This window comes from Nicotiana tomentosiformis, chromosome 11, assembly GCF_000390325.3.
Source record: "Nicotiana tomentosiformis chromosome 11, ASM39032v3, whole genome shotgun sequence".
NCBI classification, from domain to species: domain Eukaryota; kingdom Viridiplantae; phylum Streptophyta; class Magnoliopsida; order Solanales; family Solanaceae; genus Nicotiana; species Nicotiana tomentosiformis.
The window spans coordinates 39813964-39829344 of NC_090822.1; the positions used below are offsets into that span (position 1 = coordinate 39813964).

Sequence of the window (15381 nt, forward strand, 5' to 3'; positions counted from 1 at the left end):
CCTTTCGTTAATTTTATGTTACTTTTAACGATATTATTTTTAAAAACTAATATTTTTTCGCTAATACCTATTTAATAATTTGACAATCCAATCATTAAATAGTTGTAAAGACCATATTTTTCTTCGCTTATATGAAATTTCAATAAATGCAATTAGATAATTCATAAATATTTCTATGTGTTTGTGCTATAATATTCATTGTTCCATATACTTATACATACACATCAGAAAAATTAATAAATAACCACATGTATTCACATAAAATTAATCTGTCAATTAGAAAGAACTAATAAAATAACACATTACTAGAATATATACACATCTAAACTGTATGGCTTTCTCACTATCAAATCCTAAAAGAGAGAAAAATAAAATTGTAACATATTGTACAGATGACAGCATCCCTACACAACCACCAAGAAAGCTATAAGATCTAATATGCATCAACTTGCTTTGTACTTTCTTCAATGACATCTTCATACTTCAAATTTTTGACCTGTTAAAAGAACAATCTCATGTCAGTTTAGTAAAAAATTCTCTAACTATTTTATTTAAAAAAATAAATGAATAAATTTAATCACCGTGTTAATTGAACAGTTGGAGTAAATAAATCAAACATGGCGATTATAAATCTAAAGCATAAGACACAAAATTTTCTGGAATTCAAATAACCTTTATTAAAAAGTTCCAAACATGATGAAAGAGAATGCTAATAATACTAAATGTATACGTATAGGGCATAACTGTGCAAAAAGTGAATGAGCAGGACAAGAACAGACAGTTTGGCCAACAACAAAGAAGGAGAAGACCACAAAGAGTTGTGCAAGAATGGAGATCAAAAGAAGTAAATGTTGAACAAGGTGATATTTCAACTACAAGTGAATTAAACCAACAACATCAGCCAGTGAAGCAAAGTCAAGAATATGATAGGGAAAACTATCACTAAAGATGCAACAAATCAGAAACAGATACAGAGAGGACAACAGGGGAAAGGGACAAATGAAGCCAACCTACAACATTCCTAAGAGAGGGAAGGCTGTGATCACTGAACCAACTAGGAGTGTATGGTTTTGAGGCTTTACAAATTGCAGAACATGTAATTGAGAAGACAAAACCACCAAATCATGGTGGAGGATCCTCTTAATAAATGACTTGGGTGATTTAGAACATAAGGGGCATCAATAAAAGATATAAACAAAAAGGGTTAAAAACAACAGCAATTAAGAGACAAATTTCTAAACCCAATATCAGCACACATATCAGCACACATAATTACAACAATACAACAACAATAATAACCCAATAAAATCTCACAAGTGGGGTGTAGGGAGGGTAGAATGTACACAGACCTTACCCCTACCCCGGAGGGATAGAGAGGTTGTTTTCGAGAAACCTTCGGCTCAAGAAAACGAAAATAGACAATAGAATCTATGACAACAACAAAATTCAGAAAGATAATATAAGTATCGTAGGAAACAGAAAATGGATGGAATTCACTATATTCTAGTGTAAAACATTTTTTACGTTATCATTGTAGTTTAAGCTGTGATAGCAAGTATAACTATTTTTAGCAGATCACCATTTAATAATTATCATACAATCTTGTTGTAATTATCTTACAAGTGACCCGATTGTGTAAATCTTTTTATACTGCCAGTACGTTTTAAGCTCCTTCCTTTATTCTCCTGTCACTTCTCCCAAAATCTTGAAAGAGCTCTTCTGTTACTATCGACTGCATATCTTCATCAAATTCACATTTCTGTCTTTATTGTTAACCTTTAGACAGAGAGATAACCCAAGAAAGCGAAAAAGATATACTAACCAAATAAGAGGCTTAGTTTCTCACTTTCGTTCATTGATGTAAATCTTTTCACCATCAAGTTAATTTCGGGTGAGGACCTACTCTTGTTTGCATATTTTTTACTAATGTTTATCATCTTCTTATTCATAAGAGTTCGTATAGTATTATAACATTAACGACATTCATATCATCAGACAAGCAACATTGACTAATAATCACTATTGCGAGTGAACTTTACAAATGATAAGAGCTGATATACTGTAAAATATTTTTCCACTTTAAAATTAACTGATGGTAACTGAACAGAAAAAGGTAATGTACCGTAACAAGAAGCGATTGATATGATCAAACAAAGTGAGGTTCTAATGATAAAAGCTAATGGATGGTTGATATCCATATAGATAGTCATGAATATCTTAATAATTGAAGTAAAACAAAATACGGAAATCTGTGTTTTCCTATTTTATGAAATTATGCACTAGTTCAAACCAAGTAATACAGAAGTCAAACATTACTTCACCTATATGGACTATTTCAAACCAAGTAATACAACAATCAAACATAACTTCGCCTATTTAATATGTGAAAGCCATGATACCAATTATAGTTAAACATATATATTCAGAAGTAAACCTGCAAATGGCTGGCGATATTTTCTCTAGTTAATCCAGGGACTTTCCTTTGATCAAGAATCTTTTTTGGTATCAACACACATAATTACATTGAGATAAAAATATCAAACAAGATAATTCATGAAATTTATGTCATCTTTTTCCTACTACTATTGTGTTTGTTTATATCTTGAATGACACTATCTAATGCTGCTCAATATCAATAAAGAGTTGAAAAGAAAAATGAGAAAGGTCAAAATCCCATATAGTAGAGACACTACCATTTCTTTTTGTACCTACAAGCACTTGCTACTTCTTTTTGTATATTACTAAAAAACTATGTGCTAAAGCATATATGAAAGTTACACTTCGAAGAACAAAATAGATATCTTTGTAGAAATCCAGGAGCAGAGGTATCTGATTAGTTGACTGCTATCCAATAATACGCCAGTGAATCAGAATTCTCTAAATACTTGAAATAAGTTCATTGTCTATACATAAAAATTTGTGAAAGTTTTATAGCACATTCTTGAGTGTAGAAAAGTACCAAAATTAGATAAAATATTATATAATCTTGTTAATTTAACATAAAAGAAAAGGGAAAAGTTTAGCTATGGAAAAATGGGTTCTATAAGTGATCGAAAAATAAGAGATTGAGAAATATAGAAGCCTTTCATAGTGAAGCAGGATGGTGATCAATCAGTTCATGCACAATAATTATTTATTTATTTCATCCTTCAACAAAAAAGAGCAAGGGACCTGAGTTGTTGATTTGCATAAAGAAAGACATGGCAATAGAAAGTGACAAGGTGGCTAAATAAATGAATATGACATGTGATAATTGTAAAAAGTTGGTAAAAGTTTACTAACTTTTCGGATGCCTGTATCTGGTTCAGTTGAAGATAGTGTTGATGAAGGCTGACCAGAGTATGTGCTTGCAAGTTGTGCAACTTTATTCTCCAAGTTATCCGGGCGTCTTTTTAGTGATAGATTTTCTTTTCGAGTTGCATTCAGCTCATCCAACGTGCAGCCTTAGAGGAATTAACACCTTTTAACTCCTTAGCGGTTAGTCCACCCCTAAATCCAACCACATTGCTCTTGCATTGATGTCCAAAGCACCTTTCTACAACCTCAATATTTGTAAGAGACGGCTCGGATTGTACTACTTCTTGAATTTCGGCCTAAACATTATAATCTTTGAAATAATGTAATACTTTGATAAAAGGAAGGGTGTAAAATAAAATTTATCAATCAACATACATATTTTTTATTAGTTTCAGGTTCGACAAGCTTATCGTCCTTCTTATGAGTCTCAAAGAAAATAGTCGTCATATCTGGTGGATTACCATCTTTGCCTCCATTCGCATTTAAATAAACAAGTCAAATAATTCTTTTAATCAAATAGATGGTTTCTTAATACAATAGCACAATTTACTTACCAGCTCATTAATAATCTCTTTAATAGGCTTGTTGCCCGTACGATGAGGCATAATCAACTTAGACCTATTCACTGAGTTTCTCATACTTTTTTCCTATAACAACAACAGAAAATTGAAGGTGTGGTCTACCGCTTAAAAAATTAAGATGCTATAAATATTTATGAAGCCATACCTTAAACTTTTCATATAAGAAGTGCTCCTTGACCAACCATTCCCAATCACTCTTGTCGACCTCCTCTGACATATCCTTTAGAACATCGCGCAATGGCTTAGACTTCACAATCAAGTGCAGCAATCCTCTCCAATTGTTTCATAACCTTCTCATATGTTTCAAGACATTATCTCTTTGACTATTTATGTCAGCACTATCAAATTTGTCCTATAATATTTTATAAATATCATCAAACATGAAACTCAAAAGTTTTAAATAAACAAAAAAGAAAAATTGAACCAACAATATGAAATTAAATATTTGAGAGTTACTAGTGAGAAATTAATTTATCTCTTAAGATGACGTGATTATTAAATGTGAAAACACGCTCGACATCATAATTTGATCTTATATGAACATTCCAAAAACAACATGAGAGGAGAGCAGATTCATCGATATGATTCATAATCTATATTCAGCAAACAAAATGCTCTACTATAAGCCTCAAAAGGTCATGTCATCTTGTTTTGCATATTGAACACTTACTTTTGACTTTGAAACATCAACTTCTCAAGTTAAACTATTTGGTAAAGTCCGTCTAAACCTAAAGGTCAAATATGTTATGTTCAGCTAACTACATGCTTAAAGACATGTGCTTTATTAGCTTTTGGGGATTAATATATGGCTGTAGTTGGTTTCTAGTATTGTATAACTTGTTCATGGTCTTTTTGCAGTTGGAAGAAGGGCAAGTGAAAATGCAATCAAGACTGGAAGAGGAGGAGGAAGCCAAGGTAGCTCTAATGAGCAGGATACAGAGGCTAACTAAACTGATCCTCGTTTCTTCAACAAATTCAATCCCTGGGTATTTGGGTGATGTTGCCGGGCCTCAGAAGCATTCATGTGTCGAACATCTGAGTCAACAAGCAACCAAAGAAGACTGATTCACCTAATGGGATGTAATCACAACACTCTCTTAGCGCTGATTTTTTTTATATCTTTAATACCTTACCATTTCAAAAAAAAGTTTCTAGTTCCTATTACATAGATATTTTTCTTCTAAAAGTGTATCAGTACTCATTAACATAAGGAATGACAAGATTTGATGATTTTTTTGTACTGAAAAAAGAATGTTATTGTCTTTCTAGGGGGAAATCTTTCTTACTACCTTTGATGATGAGAAGAAATGCAATAAAGATCATAGGAAAAGATACTGCTAAGAAATGGATATTTTTCTCAGTTTATGATGCAGAAGAAATAGGATATTGGGGTTCTTTTGGAAATCACAATAGACTATATGTTTCTACTCATTTAATTTTCTTTTTTAATTCTTACAAACAAACAAAAAAGATCTCGAAAGATGCAATGATGTAAAGTCACTAGTATTTTCTTTTCATTTGTGAACGAAGAAAAGGAGAAGACAAAACAACAAGATAATACTTTAAATTCTTACGGTAACAAACAGCTTCCCACATATGGTCCAGCTTACATATTACGAACTAATATACCTAAGTGTCTCACAAATGAGGAAGTGACTCTCAACCTTTCTCCAACTTTGAGTCCTAGAACATTTTTACACATGTTCTTTCCTCTCACTTTTTTTTGTCTTTTCATATTCACATGGACCTGATAATTTTAAATTTAAGTCAAAAAATAAAAAAGTGCCAATGCAATAACAACAAAAAATATATTACAACTTGAAACAGTGAAATACTTATTCCGTTTCTCTGAGTGTCTTGCATCACTTCAACTTCTCGCGGGAGGGAAATATCATCTTCTAGTGGATCAAAACCAGGAGGTGCAAGACTCTTATTCTGAGCTAGTTCGTTCAGATAAGAAGCTACTGCATTACGATTTTTACTTTTGCCAATGGGAGTCTCTGTTCAGCATTTACTCTTACCGAACCCAAAGTTCTGAAGCTTTGCCCACGTTCCGTTGCTAAGGCGCCGGGTGCAACAAATGAATGCTTAACAGTCTTTGAAGTTGATTCCATTTCAAACTTATGAGATTTTGATAGATTCGTCTCAACCTAATACAACAAAAGAAAGCAGAGTGATGTTAAGCTAACTCGATAAGAAAAAATAGTTCAACAATTTGTCAATAAGAAAAGGGATGCCAACTAGCACTTTGACTCTTTTTGAGGCATGAGAGTGCATTACTACCTAAAGGTATTAACAAGAAATAATATTTGGAATATGGACAATATCCCCACAATTCTTCACAATTATTTCCAACAGCTGAAAAATGGAAACTCAAATTATCTAATGTCCAGTCAACTTTTTGCTTTGATAGGCTGGAGTTCTGACACTAAGCTTAAAAGAAGGTTGATTTCGTTAATCCTTTATGGTTTTAGATTCTTTTTTCTTTATTGTTTTATTGATCCTTAGAATCATAAAAAATAACATGAAATTTCAGACTCTCATAAAGGTCACAACGCTAAAGAAGAAAAAAAGTCTCACGAAGCATGGATATGGAAAACCATTCCATTTGTATATTCTGGACCACATGGATGGAAAGACATAATGCTTACTTTGAAGGAAAGAGAAGCCATATATAAGATAAAAGGCAAACTCTCATAGTTCTGAGCTCTAACAACTTCTTAATGAGGAAAGGTACTTCTTTTGGTTTGAAAACGGGGTTGCCCTTTTTTTGGTTGAAGTAGCCACGACTTTGATCGTAGTCAGTTTAAATCCATAAACCCAGCTCCACTTACTAGTATTTTTGGTGTAAAAGTAGTACATTAGAGACTATGGATCAATATCTGGGTTTTTTGTATTTGCTGGGAGGGAACACAGCTTAGTTATTTTTTTTATAAGACATATTGTTTAGTTGTTGTTTTGGTGGTTGATTAGTCCTGTACTGTTTTTGCACCTTCTTGGTACTTATTTAATAAAAACCTTACCTTATCAAAAAAAAAAAAAGGTCACTCTGCTAATGAGGGGACATCTAGGCAACTAAAGACTTTTAAAGGTTAAAACTTGATAGAGAAAAAATATGTGTCTATTTGATTGCCAATATGCAAACAAGTTTTATATTTCAAGGAACTTCGATCTTGGAAGATGCTCCTTCAGATGAATCATCTTTATGTGAATGACTTGAAAACAAGCTAGAAGGTTGGCAGGCAATAGAAAACGTAGTTGGCGAAAATTGGCAGAAACAAATAAGACATAAAAACTTAGAAATATAAATATTTAGCAAGCCAATATTATCATATATAAATATTTAATCGGTTAGTAAGCAACCACTTAACTGACCGAGTTTAAGGGACCTTTCCCTCTCATGCAACTAAACGTGCTAATCAGATGAGTCTAGTATGAACATCCTAAAGAATTTAACAAATTAAAAGCAAACATGATAAAGTTCCAAACCTTAATGAGTTTTTTTCCTTTTCATTTGTGTAGAATTATCTAACTCCTCTAAATCACCATCCTCCTTATTCATAATGTCAAAAAAATTATGAGGTTGAACTTTTCATACAACATGCCACCCTTTATTGGTAAGATCATGAGCATAAAATACTTGTGATGCTTGGTTGGCTAATACAAAAGGCTCATTTGTAATCAAAAAGCACTGGCGGTTAACACTTACAATGTCATATTCATTTACTTTAACTCCCTTTTCTTGGTCATATATATCAAACCACTTACATCGAAACAAAACCACTCTTCTGTTTCCAACAAATTGTAACTCAAGAATCTCGGTTAGTTCTCCATAGTAATCAATATTTTTATTCTCTTCACCTGTCTCACCAACTACAATATCACGCCCCAAATCCGAGGAGCGCGACCGGCACTCAACTGAGTGAACCCGACATAGAAAGCCTGTTAGATTCCTTCTAACTAAATTCATTCGTAAATAAAGAGAAGATGTACTCCATTAATCAACTACTGAAGAGATTTCATTAACCGCTTCCATTTCATTCCCATTAACAACATCATTCAATATTTTCAAAATAGTACGAGTTTATAGATTTAATGAAAAATATGTTGCCAAATATCAACAGTTCTAATCCAATTCCCAACATCAAATACCACCCACAACCTGTCTATGGAGCCTCTAAGTATAACTGAAGAGTAACATGGAAATGCCGGCAACAAGACCCCGGCTATACCTCAACCACAAAGTACATGAGAAACAAAATATACATAACCCCGAAATGAAGCGGGGCTCACCAAATCAGCTGAAAGGAGTGTACTGCTATCACTGATCAATGTCACCTGCTGTAAAACCACCTGCATCCATTAAAGATGCAGCACCCCCGGCAAAAGGGACGTTAGTACTGTCGAATAGTACTAGCATGTATAGCTAGAAATCCTCTTTTGAAATAGAATACCCATATGATCTATACGTAGAACACATAATATAATGTAATTGAAACAACCTGTACAAATAAGGACAACAAAAGGGGCACCTATTGTCTGCATTAATAATGTGTCTCATTAGACCGTCTTTAGTATTCACATATCATATTATACACTTATGCGTTTCATAAACCGTCCATATTGTTTATTCATACCGTACATCTATACCTCTTATACACAATGCACCTATGCGTTTCATAAACCGTCCACAGGATTTCATATCACAATGGATTTCATAACACAATTTACCTATGCGTTCATAGTCCGTCCACAGGATTTCATATCATAATGGATTTCATAACACAATTTACTTATGCGTTCATAGACCGTCTACAGGATTTCATATTACAATGTATCTATGCGTTCATAGACCGCCCACAGGATTTCATAACACGATGTACATATGCGTTTCATAGACAGTCCATAGGGTTTCATAACACAATGTACTTATGCGTTCATAGACCGTCCACAGGATTTCATAACACAATGTACCTATATGTTTTATAGACTGTCCATAGGGTTTCATAACACAATATACCTATGCGTTTCATATACCGTCCATAGGGTTTTATAACACAATATACCTATGCGTTTCATAGACCATCCATAGAGTTTCATAACACAATATACCTATGTGTTTCATAGACCGTCCATAGGGTTTCATAACACAATATAAACAAAAGTACAAATACGTACATCTCATAACCTTTCACACCACATATCACCTAATCCGTACTTTCAACCACTTACAATATTATTATTTCATTGGCTCTCTTGGCCATACATATGATTCTTTATTCATGGCGCAATGGCCGTATTTCATATTCCACACTTTCATTTCTTCCCTTTCATAGATCATCATCATAATTATCAACAAGTAAAATATTCCAAAAATCACAACTTTAAATTCATTTGTAATGAAGGCTTTAAACACAATCGATTTCTTTCCAATAAATGGAGTAAAATGATTGGCAGTCGAAGCACAAGTTATAATCATACACAATTTTCACTCATGAATATGTAAGAACGCAAAACATATTGAAAAAGACTTACAAAGCATAGCACTATCTAAAACAGCCACATATGGGCATCACTTGAGTTCATAAACTTTTAGCCGATTGTATTGTCGAAGTCAATTTTGAATAGTTGAGTCAAATCTCATTTCATAATCTTTCTCACATTATTTTATTTTATTGGCACCATTGGTCACAAGTATAACTTTCACTATTGGCACATTGGCCACACTTTATATTCCCAATTTACTGTTTTCATTTCCAACCATCTTTATAGGTTATCAACAATAAGACATTCACGATCAAGACTTTAGGTACACATATGAGCAATTAAGAGTCTTAAGAATATTGAGATTTTCTCACACAATTTGGCATACTAGCTTTCATTTGAAATACGATTCAAGCCACAACATTTTAATACGCAATCCATACTTTGAAACTCACGAAAACATTATGGAATTCAATTCCAAGAGAGAAAGTTTTGCCAACATACCTCAATTGAGCTTTCCTTAAATTACTATAACGTTCCAGAAATTCTAGCAATCCCAATCTCTAGGATGAAGACCTAGTGAGTTTCCCTCTTTAATCTTCCAAAGCTTGAGCGAGAATTGAAGAACAATAATTGAAAAACACCTTCTCACTCTAGGGAACTCTCTCTCACTCTAGAATATCATATTATGTCTCAAAAATGGCCCAAAGAGTATATTTAACAAAATAGGGTCGGGTTTTAAAAACCCAAAAATGGAGCTCCGGAATAGGTTATGCGGTCGCATACGCGACCGCATAATAGTTATGCGGACCGCATATCGGTCGCATAATTAGTGTCCAAAATGACCAAAAATCTGCCTGAGTCTGCGATCACTATGTTGTCCGCATAACAGTTATGCGGTCGCATAGTACATCGCATAACAGTTATGCGGTCGCATAGTCGACAGCATAATTGCTTCAACTGACCCAATTAACTGCATCACTCTGTGGCCATTATGCGATCGCATAATGGATCGCAGAAATGCACTATTCCACCAAAATTTTTCCTTTACTTTCCGGTGCATTTCTATAATCCTTAAACATGTAAGCCTAGTCCGGCACCATGAAACATTATTTTCTTTACAAATTCTACCGGGCTTTACACTTAAGTGCTTCGAAATTTTTCGGGGTGTTACATACAACCACCCCACAATTCTGAGTTCTTAAACCTTTATCATAGTCCTGCACAGGAAACCTATATCCATTAACAACGTAGCCATGGAAACTTGTTACATATGGCGTAGGATCACGTGACAATGAGACCAAATCTATCATTTTCTTATTATCATCGTGTTTGTGCATACCTGCAACCTATCATGAACAAGTACATAATTTAACAAATACTATTTGCATACTTGGTTTGAAAACTAATAATTTCTTATTAGTACTCACCTTTTCTTTTAACCAACTAATGAATTGTCGATCCGAAGTTTCTTGAGAGTTATTATCTGGAGTTTGTGAAACCTCTCTACAAAAATTGAAGAATAATATGTCATTTTAAATGAAAAAGTTAGAGAATGTATAAGTAAATTATTGGATTAAATCATTGCTTACTCGAGAAATGGTTGAATTTCATCACAGTTCTTTAAAATATAAATATGTGCTTGCTCAAATTCATATGAATCAAATCTGCATGGTTTTCCACCTCTTAAAGCTCTTCCAGATTCACAAAAAATTGTTAAACCTCAATCACATTCTACAACACCACCATCACAATTCCGTTCAAGGCGATTAAATTTTATTTCCATTTGTAACGACCCGGCCGGTCGTTTCGAGAGTTATAGCCCCGTTTCTGCCATTCCTGCTTCTTTATGTGGTATTTAGCTATATTGTAGTGTATCGGGTTGGTTGGTTCGGGTCCGAAGTGGTTTCAGAGTGGAATGAGACACTTAGTCTCTTATTTAGAACCTTAAGTTGGAAAAGTCAACCAGATGTTGACCTATGTGTAAACGATCTTGGAAAATAATTATGAAGGTTCCATTAGCTCCGTTAGGTAATTTTGGACTTAGGAGTTCGTCCGAAATATGATTTGGAGGTCCGTGGTAGAATTAGGCTTGAATTGGCAAAATTGAAAATTTGGCGATTTTTTATCGGCAGTGAAAAATTTGATATCGGGGTCAGAATGGAATTCCATAAGTTGGAGTAGGTTCATAGTGTTATTTTTGACGTGTATGCAAAATTTTAGGTCATTCGGACATGGTCTGGTTGGTTTCGGCATCGGATGTCGAATTTGGAAGTTTAGAAGTTCTTAGGCTTGAATCCGAGGGTAATTTTGTGATTTGATGTTGTTTTGAGTGATTCAAAGATTCGACTAAGTTTGTATGTTGATATATGAGTTGTTGGTATTTTTGGTTGAGGTCCCAAGGGCCTCGGGGTGATTTCGGGTGATTAACGGAACACGTTTGGATATTGGAGGATTGCTGAAGTTGGAACTCAACTGTCATAATCGCACCTGCGGATGTCTCATCACAGGTGCGAGCCCGCACAAGTGAGCGGGATGTTGCAGATGCGAGGTTGGAGGAGCTGGGCAGAAGGCACAGGTGCGATGGAATTCCCGCACCTGTGAGGCCGCAGAAGCACACAAGAGGTCACAGGTGCGGACAATGTCGAGGTAGGCTGTGTCCACAGATGCGTAGGATAGGTCGCATCTGCGAGTTCGTAGATGCGGATAGGTGACGCAGAAGCAGAAGTGAGGAAGTCAGGCAGTGGCCGCGGTGCGAGGTATTTTCCGCACCTGCGTGGTCGCAGATGTGAAAATGGAGCGCAAGTGCTGAGTCTGGCGTTTAAGTGACTTGCACAGGTGCGGTTGTTTGGACCGCAGGTGCAGTGGTGTAGAAGCAAGAAATTGTCCGCAGGTGCGAAATGCCTGGGCAGAAACCATAAATAGAACCCTTCGCGAATTTGGTTCATTTCCATCATTTTCAAGTCGGTTTTTGGAGCTTTTGGAGTGATGTTTGAAGGGTGATTCAAGGGCTATCAGTGAGGTAAGTTTCTTGAGCCCTAATACTCGTATGTATGGTGATTTTCCATTATTTAATCATGTAATTAGTGAAAATGAGGGGTTAGGGCTTGGGATTTTAGAGTGTTTAATTTAAGGATTTGAGAGACCAAACGATGTCAGATTTTGATAAATTTTGTATATATGGACTCGTGAATGGATGAGATTCCTAGTTTTGTAAATTTTGTTGGATTTTGAGACGTGGGCCCGGGGGGCGGGTTGAGCCAATTTCGGGTTTTGGGCTAATTTGATAGTTTTTCTTGTGGAATTCATTGCATTAGCATATATTGATGGTATTGTATTGATTGTGAATAGATTCGGAGCATTTGGAGGCCGAGTCGAGAGGCAAAAGCATTGCGGGGTAGAGATTTGACCGGTTTGAGGTAAGTAACGATTGTAAATCTTGTGATGAGGGTATGAAACCCCGCATTTCGTATCATTCTACTATTTTGAGGTGACGCATATGCTAGGTGACGGGCGTGTGGGCGTGCACTATTGGGGATTGTGACTTGGACCATCCCGTAGCAACTGTAAAGTTGCATATTTTGTTGAAACTATATGATACTTATATGTTTTAGAAAGAGTTTCTGTAAATTGGGCTGAATGCCATATTTTGGGCCTTGTGCCAGTGCTGTTTGGACCCTTAGGGGCCTTTTTTTACTATCCTCTCACTGGTTTCGATTGAAAATCCGTACTCAGTCATGGTTATACCTATTTACTGCATAACTCAGTTTTATTACTCTGTTTTGATGCATATAAATGTTGTTTTTGGCTGAGTACCCTATTTTTACTGAGAGCCCGAGTGGCTTGAGGGGTTTATGACTGAGTGAGGCCGAGGGCCTGATTTGTGAGGTATATTTATGGGATCGGGTTGCACGCCATAGCATGTTTGATATAGGCCGAGGGCCTAAATGATTTATGCCATGATTTTGCTTGATATAGCGCTTGGGCTTAAGGAGCCCCTCCGGAGTCTGTACACACCCCCAGTGAGCGAAGGTACCTACTTAGTGCGAGTGCCGAGTGCTGAGTGACTGGGAGGCATGAGTGATTGTGAGGTATGCCTTAGTGGCATGAGTGATTGTGAAGTATGCCCGAGTGGCATGAGTGATTGTGAGGTATGCCCGAGTGGCATGAGTGACTGTGAGGTATGCCCAAGAGGCATGAGTGACTGTGACATTTGCCCGAGAGGCTGTATATGAATGATGTTTTGCCCAAGTGACTGTCAGGATTTGTTTCTCACCTTTACTGGAACTGGGTTTAAACGAGATGTTTTGATTCAAATCGTGATTTTAAAAGCATGTGGTATTTTATTGAGATTTCATGATATGAACTTTTTATGCTTTATTGCTCGTCACTACTACTCAGTGTTTATTTATTATTGTTACTTACTGAGTTGGCATACTCACGTTACTCCCTGCACCTTGTGTGCATATCCAGGTGTAGCTGGACACGCAGCCCCTGCTCTTCTCCCTCTTATCTTCCTTTAGTTGTATTTAGCTATTTTCCAGACTGTGTTAGTCTTGATATTGTTAGACAAATGGTAGTAGATGCTCATGACTAGTGACACCTCGATGTCGGGCTTTTCTTTTCCGCACTTTTATTTTGATTTGAACCCCTTTACGAAGGTTTTTATGTTAAATAGCCTTGAGATCTTCTTGAAATAAAAAATATCGGTTGTTTTGGAAAATGAGTCGGCTTGCCTAGTTCCACGATAGGTGCCATCACGACAAGGGTTAGTTTGGGTCGTGACAGATAGGTATCAGAACCTAGGTTACATAGGTCTCATGAGTCATGAGCTTGTTTAGTAGAGTCTTGCAGATCGGTACAGAGACATTTGTACTTATCTTCGAGAAGCTGCCGAACCTTTAGGAAAATTCCACATTCTTGAATTCTTGTCATGCGAATCTGTTGATTCTAGTAACTAAACATTTGTTGTTTCATTCTCTCACAGATGGTGAGGACTAGTACTACCGGGCAGGAGGGCCAACCACCAGTACCACCAGCCAGGGCCGCGAGAGGCCGAGGCCGTGGTAGGGGCAGAGGTGCAGCCCATACAGAAGCTGGGGCAGTACCTGCAGATCCACCAGTTGTTCCAGATCAGGACCAGGTTCCAGTAGTTGATGCACCAGCTCAGGCGCCACCTATGCCTATTGTGATTCCAGGCCTTCAGGAGGCCCTAGCTTAGATTCTAACAGCGTGTACGGGCCTTGCTCAGGCGGTCTCTATCTCGATGGCCGCAGCCACTTCTCAGGCGGGGGGAGGCACTCAGACTCCCATCGTTCGCACACCCGAGCAGGTTGTTCAGGGACTTCAAACACCGGAGGCACCACCAGGCCAACCGGTTGCAGCTGCACAGGATTATGTGGTTCCTGCTATTCCTGAGGATGATTAGCGTAGGTTGGAGAGGTTTGCGAGACTCCAGCCACCACCTTTCAGTGGTACATAGAGAGAGGATGATCAGGACTTCTTGGACTGGTGTCAGAGGATACTCCATACTGCTGGTATTCTGGAGACTTGTGGGGTCTCATTCACTACTTTTCAATTCTTCGGGGCTGCACTCAGATAGTGGGAGACTTACGAGAGGCATAGGCCTGTTGGCATAACACCCCTTACTTGGCAGCAGTTCTCCGTGGTCTTTTTGGAGAAGTTCGTGCCTCGATCCCGCAGAGAGGAGCTGCGCAGGTAGTTTGAGTGGCTTCGCTAGGGTGATATGTCTGTGACACAGTATGAGATGCGGTTCTCTGAGTTGGCCCATCATACGATTTGGTTGGTTCCCACGGACAGGGAGAGGATCATGAGGTTTATTGATGGTCTCACTTTTCAGCTACAGTTGCTTATGACCAGAGAGAGGGTGTCTGGTGCTACCTTTGATGAGGTTTTCGACATTGCTCGACAGATTTAGATGGTTCGCGGTCAGGAGAGGGTTGAGAGCGAGGCCAAGAGGCCTCGTGGACAGGGTGGATTCAGTGGTGCTTCTTTTGGG

At 36.9% G+C, this 15381-nt stretch overlaps 1 protein-coding gene and 1 long non-coding RNA gene across 3 annotated transcripts; both read right to left on the reverse strand.

The window, feature by feature from the left end:
• Positions 1-218: 218 nt before the first annotated feature.
• On the reverse strand, positions 219-5342 carry LOC108946903 (uncharacterized). 2 transcript variants are annotated; one of them, XM_070188196.1, is made up of 6 exons: positions 4024-5342; positions 3848-3944; positions 3673-3767; positions 3283-3593; positions 1350-1428; positions 219-496 (listed from the first exon to the last, which is right to left on the reverse strand). In XM_070188196.1, the coding sequence occupies exons 1-4, from the start codon at positions 4093-4095 to the stop codon at positions 3423-3425; spliced, it is 435 nt and encodes a 144-aa protein (XP_070044297.1). In that variant the 5' UTR covers positions 4096-5342; the 3' UTR covers positions 219-496; positions 1350-1428; positions 3283-3422. The 2 variants fall into 2 exon arrangements, with proteins under 2 accessions (XP_070044297.1, XP_070044296.1); XM_070188195.1 differs by lacking the exon at positions 1350-1428.
• Positions 5343-5531: 189 nt separating this feature from the next.
• LOC108946905 (uncharacterized) lies at positions 5532-11143 on the reverse strand. Its single transcript, XR_011411956.1, has 4 exons — positions 10793-11143; positions 10537-10711; positions 7368-7751; positions 5532-6028 (listed from the first exon to the last, which is right to left on the reverse strand). It is a non-coding gene; the product is annotated as an uncharacterized lncRNA (long non-coding RNA).
• Between the last annotated feature and the right edge of the window lie 4238 nt (positions 11144-15381).

Excerpts from the sequence above, each read along its gene's own strand:
- LOC108946903 (XM_070188195.1), bottom strand. The coding sequence starts at position 4,095 with ATGTCAGAGGAGGTCGACAAGAGTGATTGGGAATGGTTGGTCAAGGAG. Across the intron at positions 3,945-4,023 it reads TCTTATATGAAAAGTTTAAG|GAAAAAAGTATGAGAAACTC; the intron begins GTATGGCTTCAT and ends TTGTTGTTATAG. Across the intron at positions 3,594-3,672 it reads CTGAAACTAATAAAAAATAT|GCCGAAATTCAAGAAGTAGT; the intron begins GTATGTTGATTG and ends TATAATGTTTAG.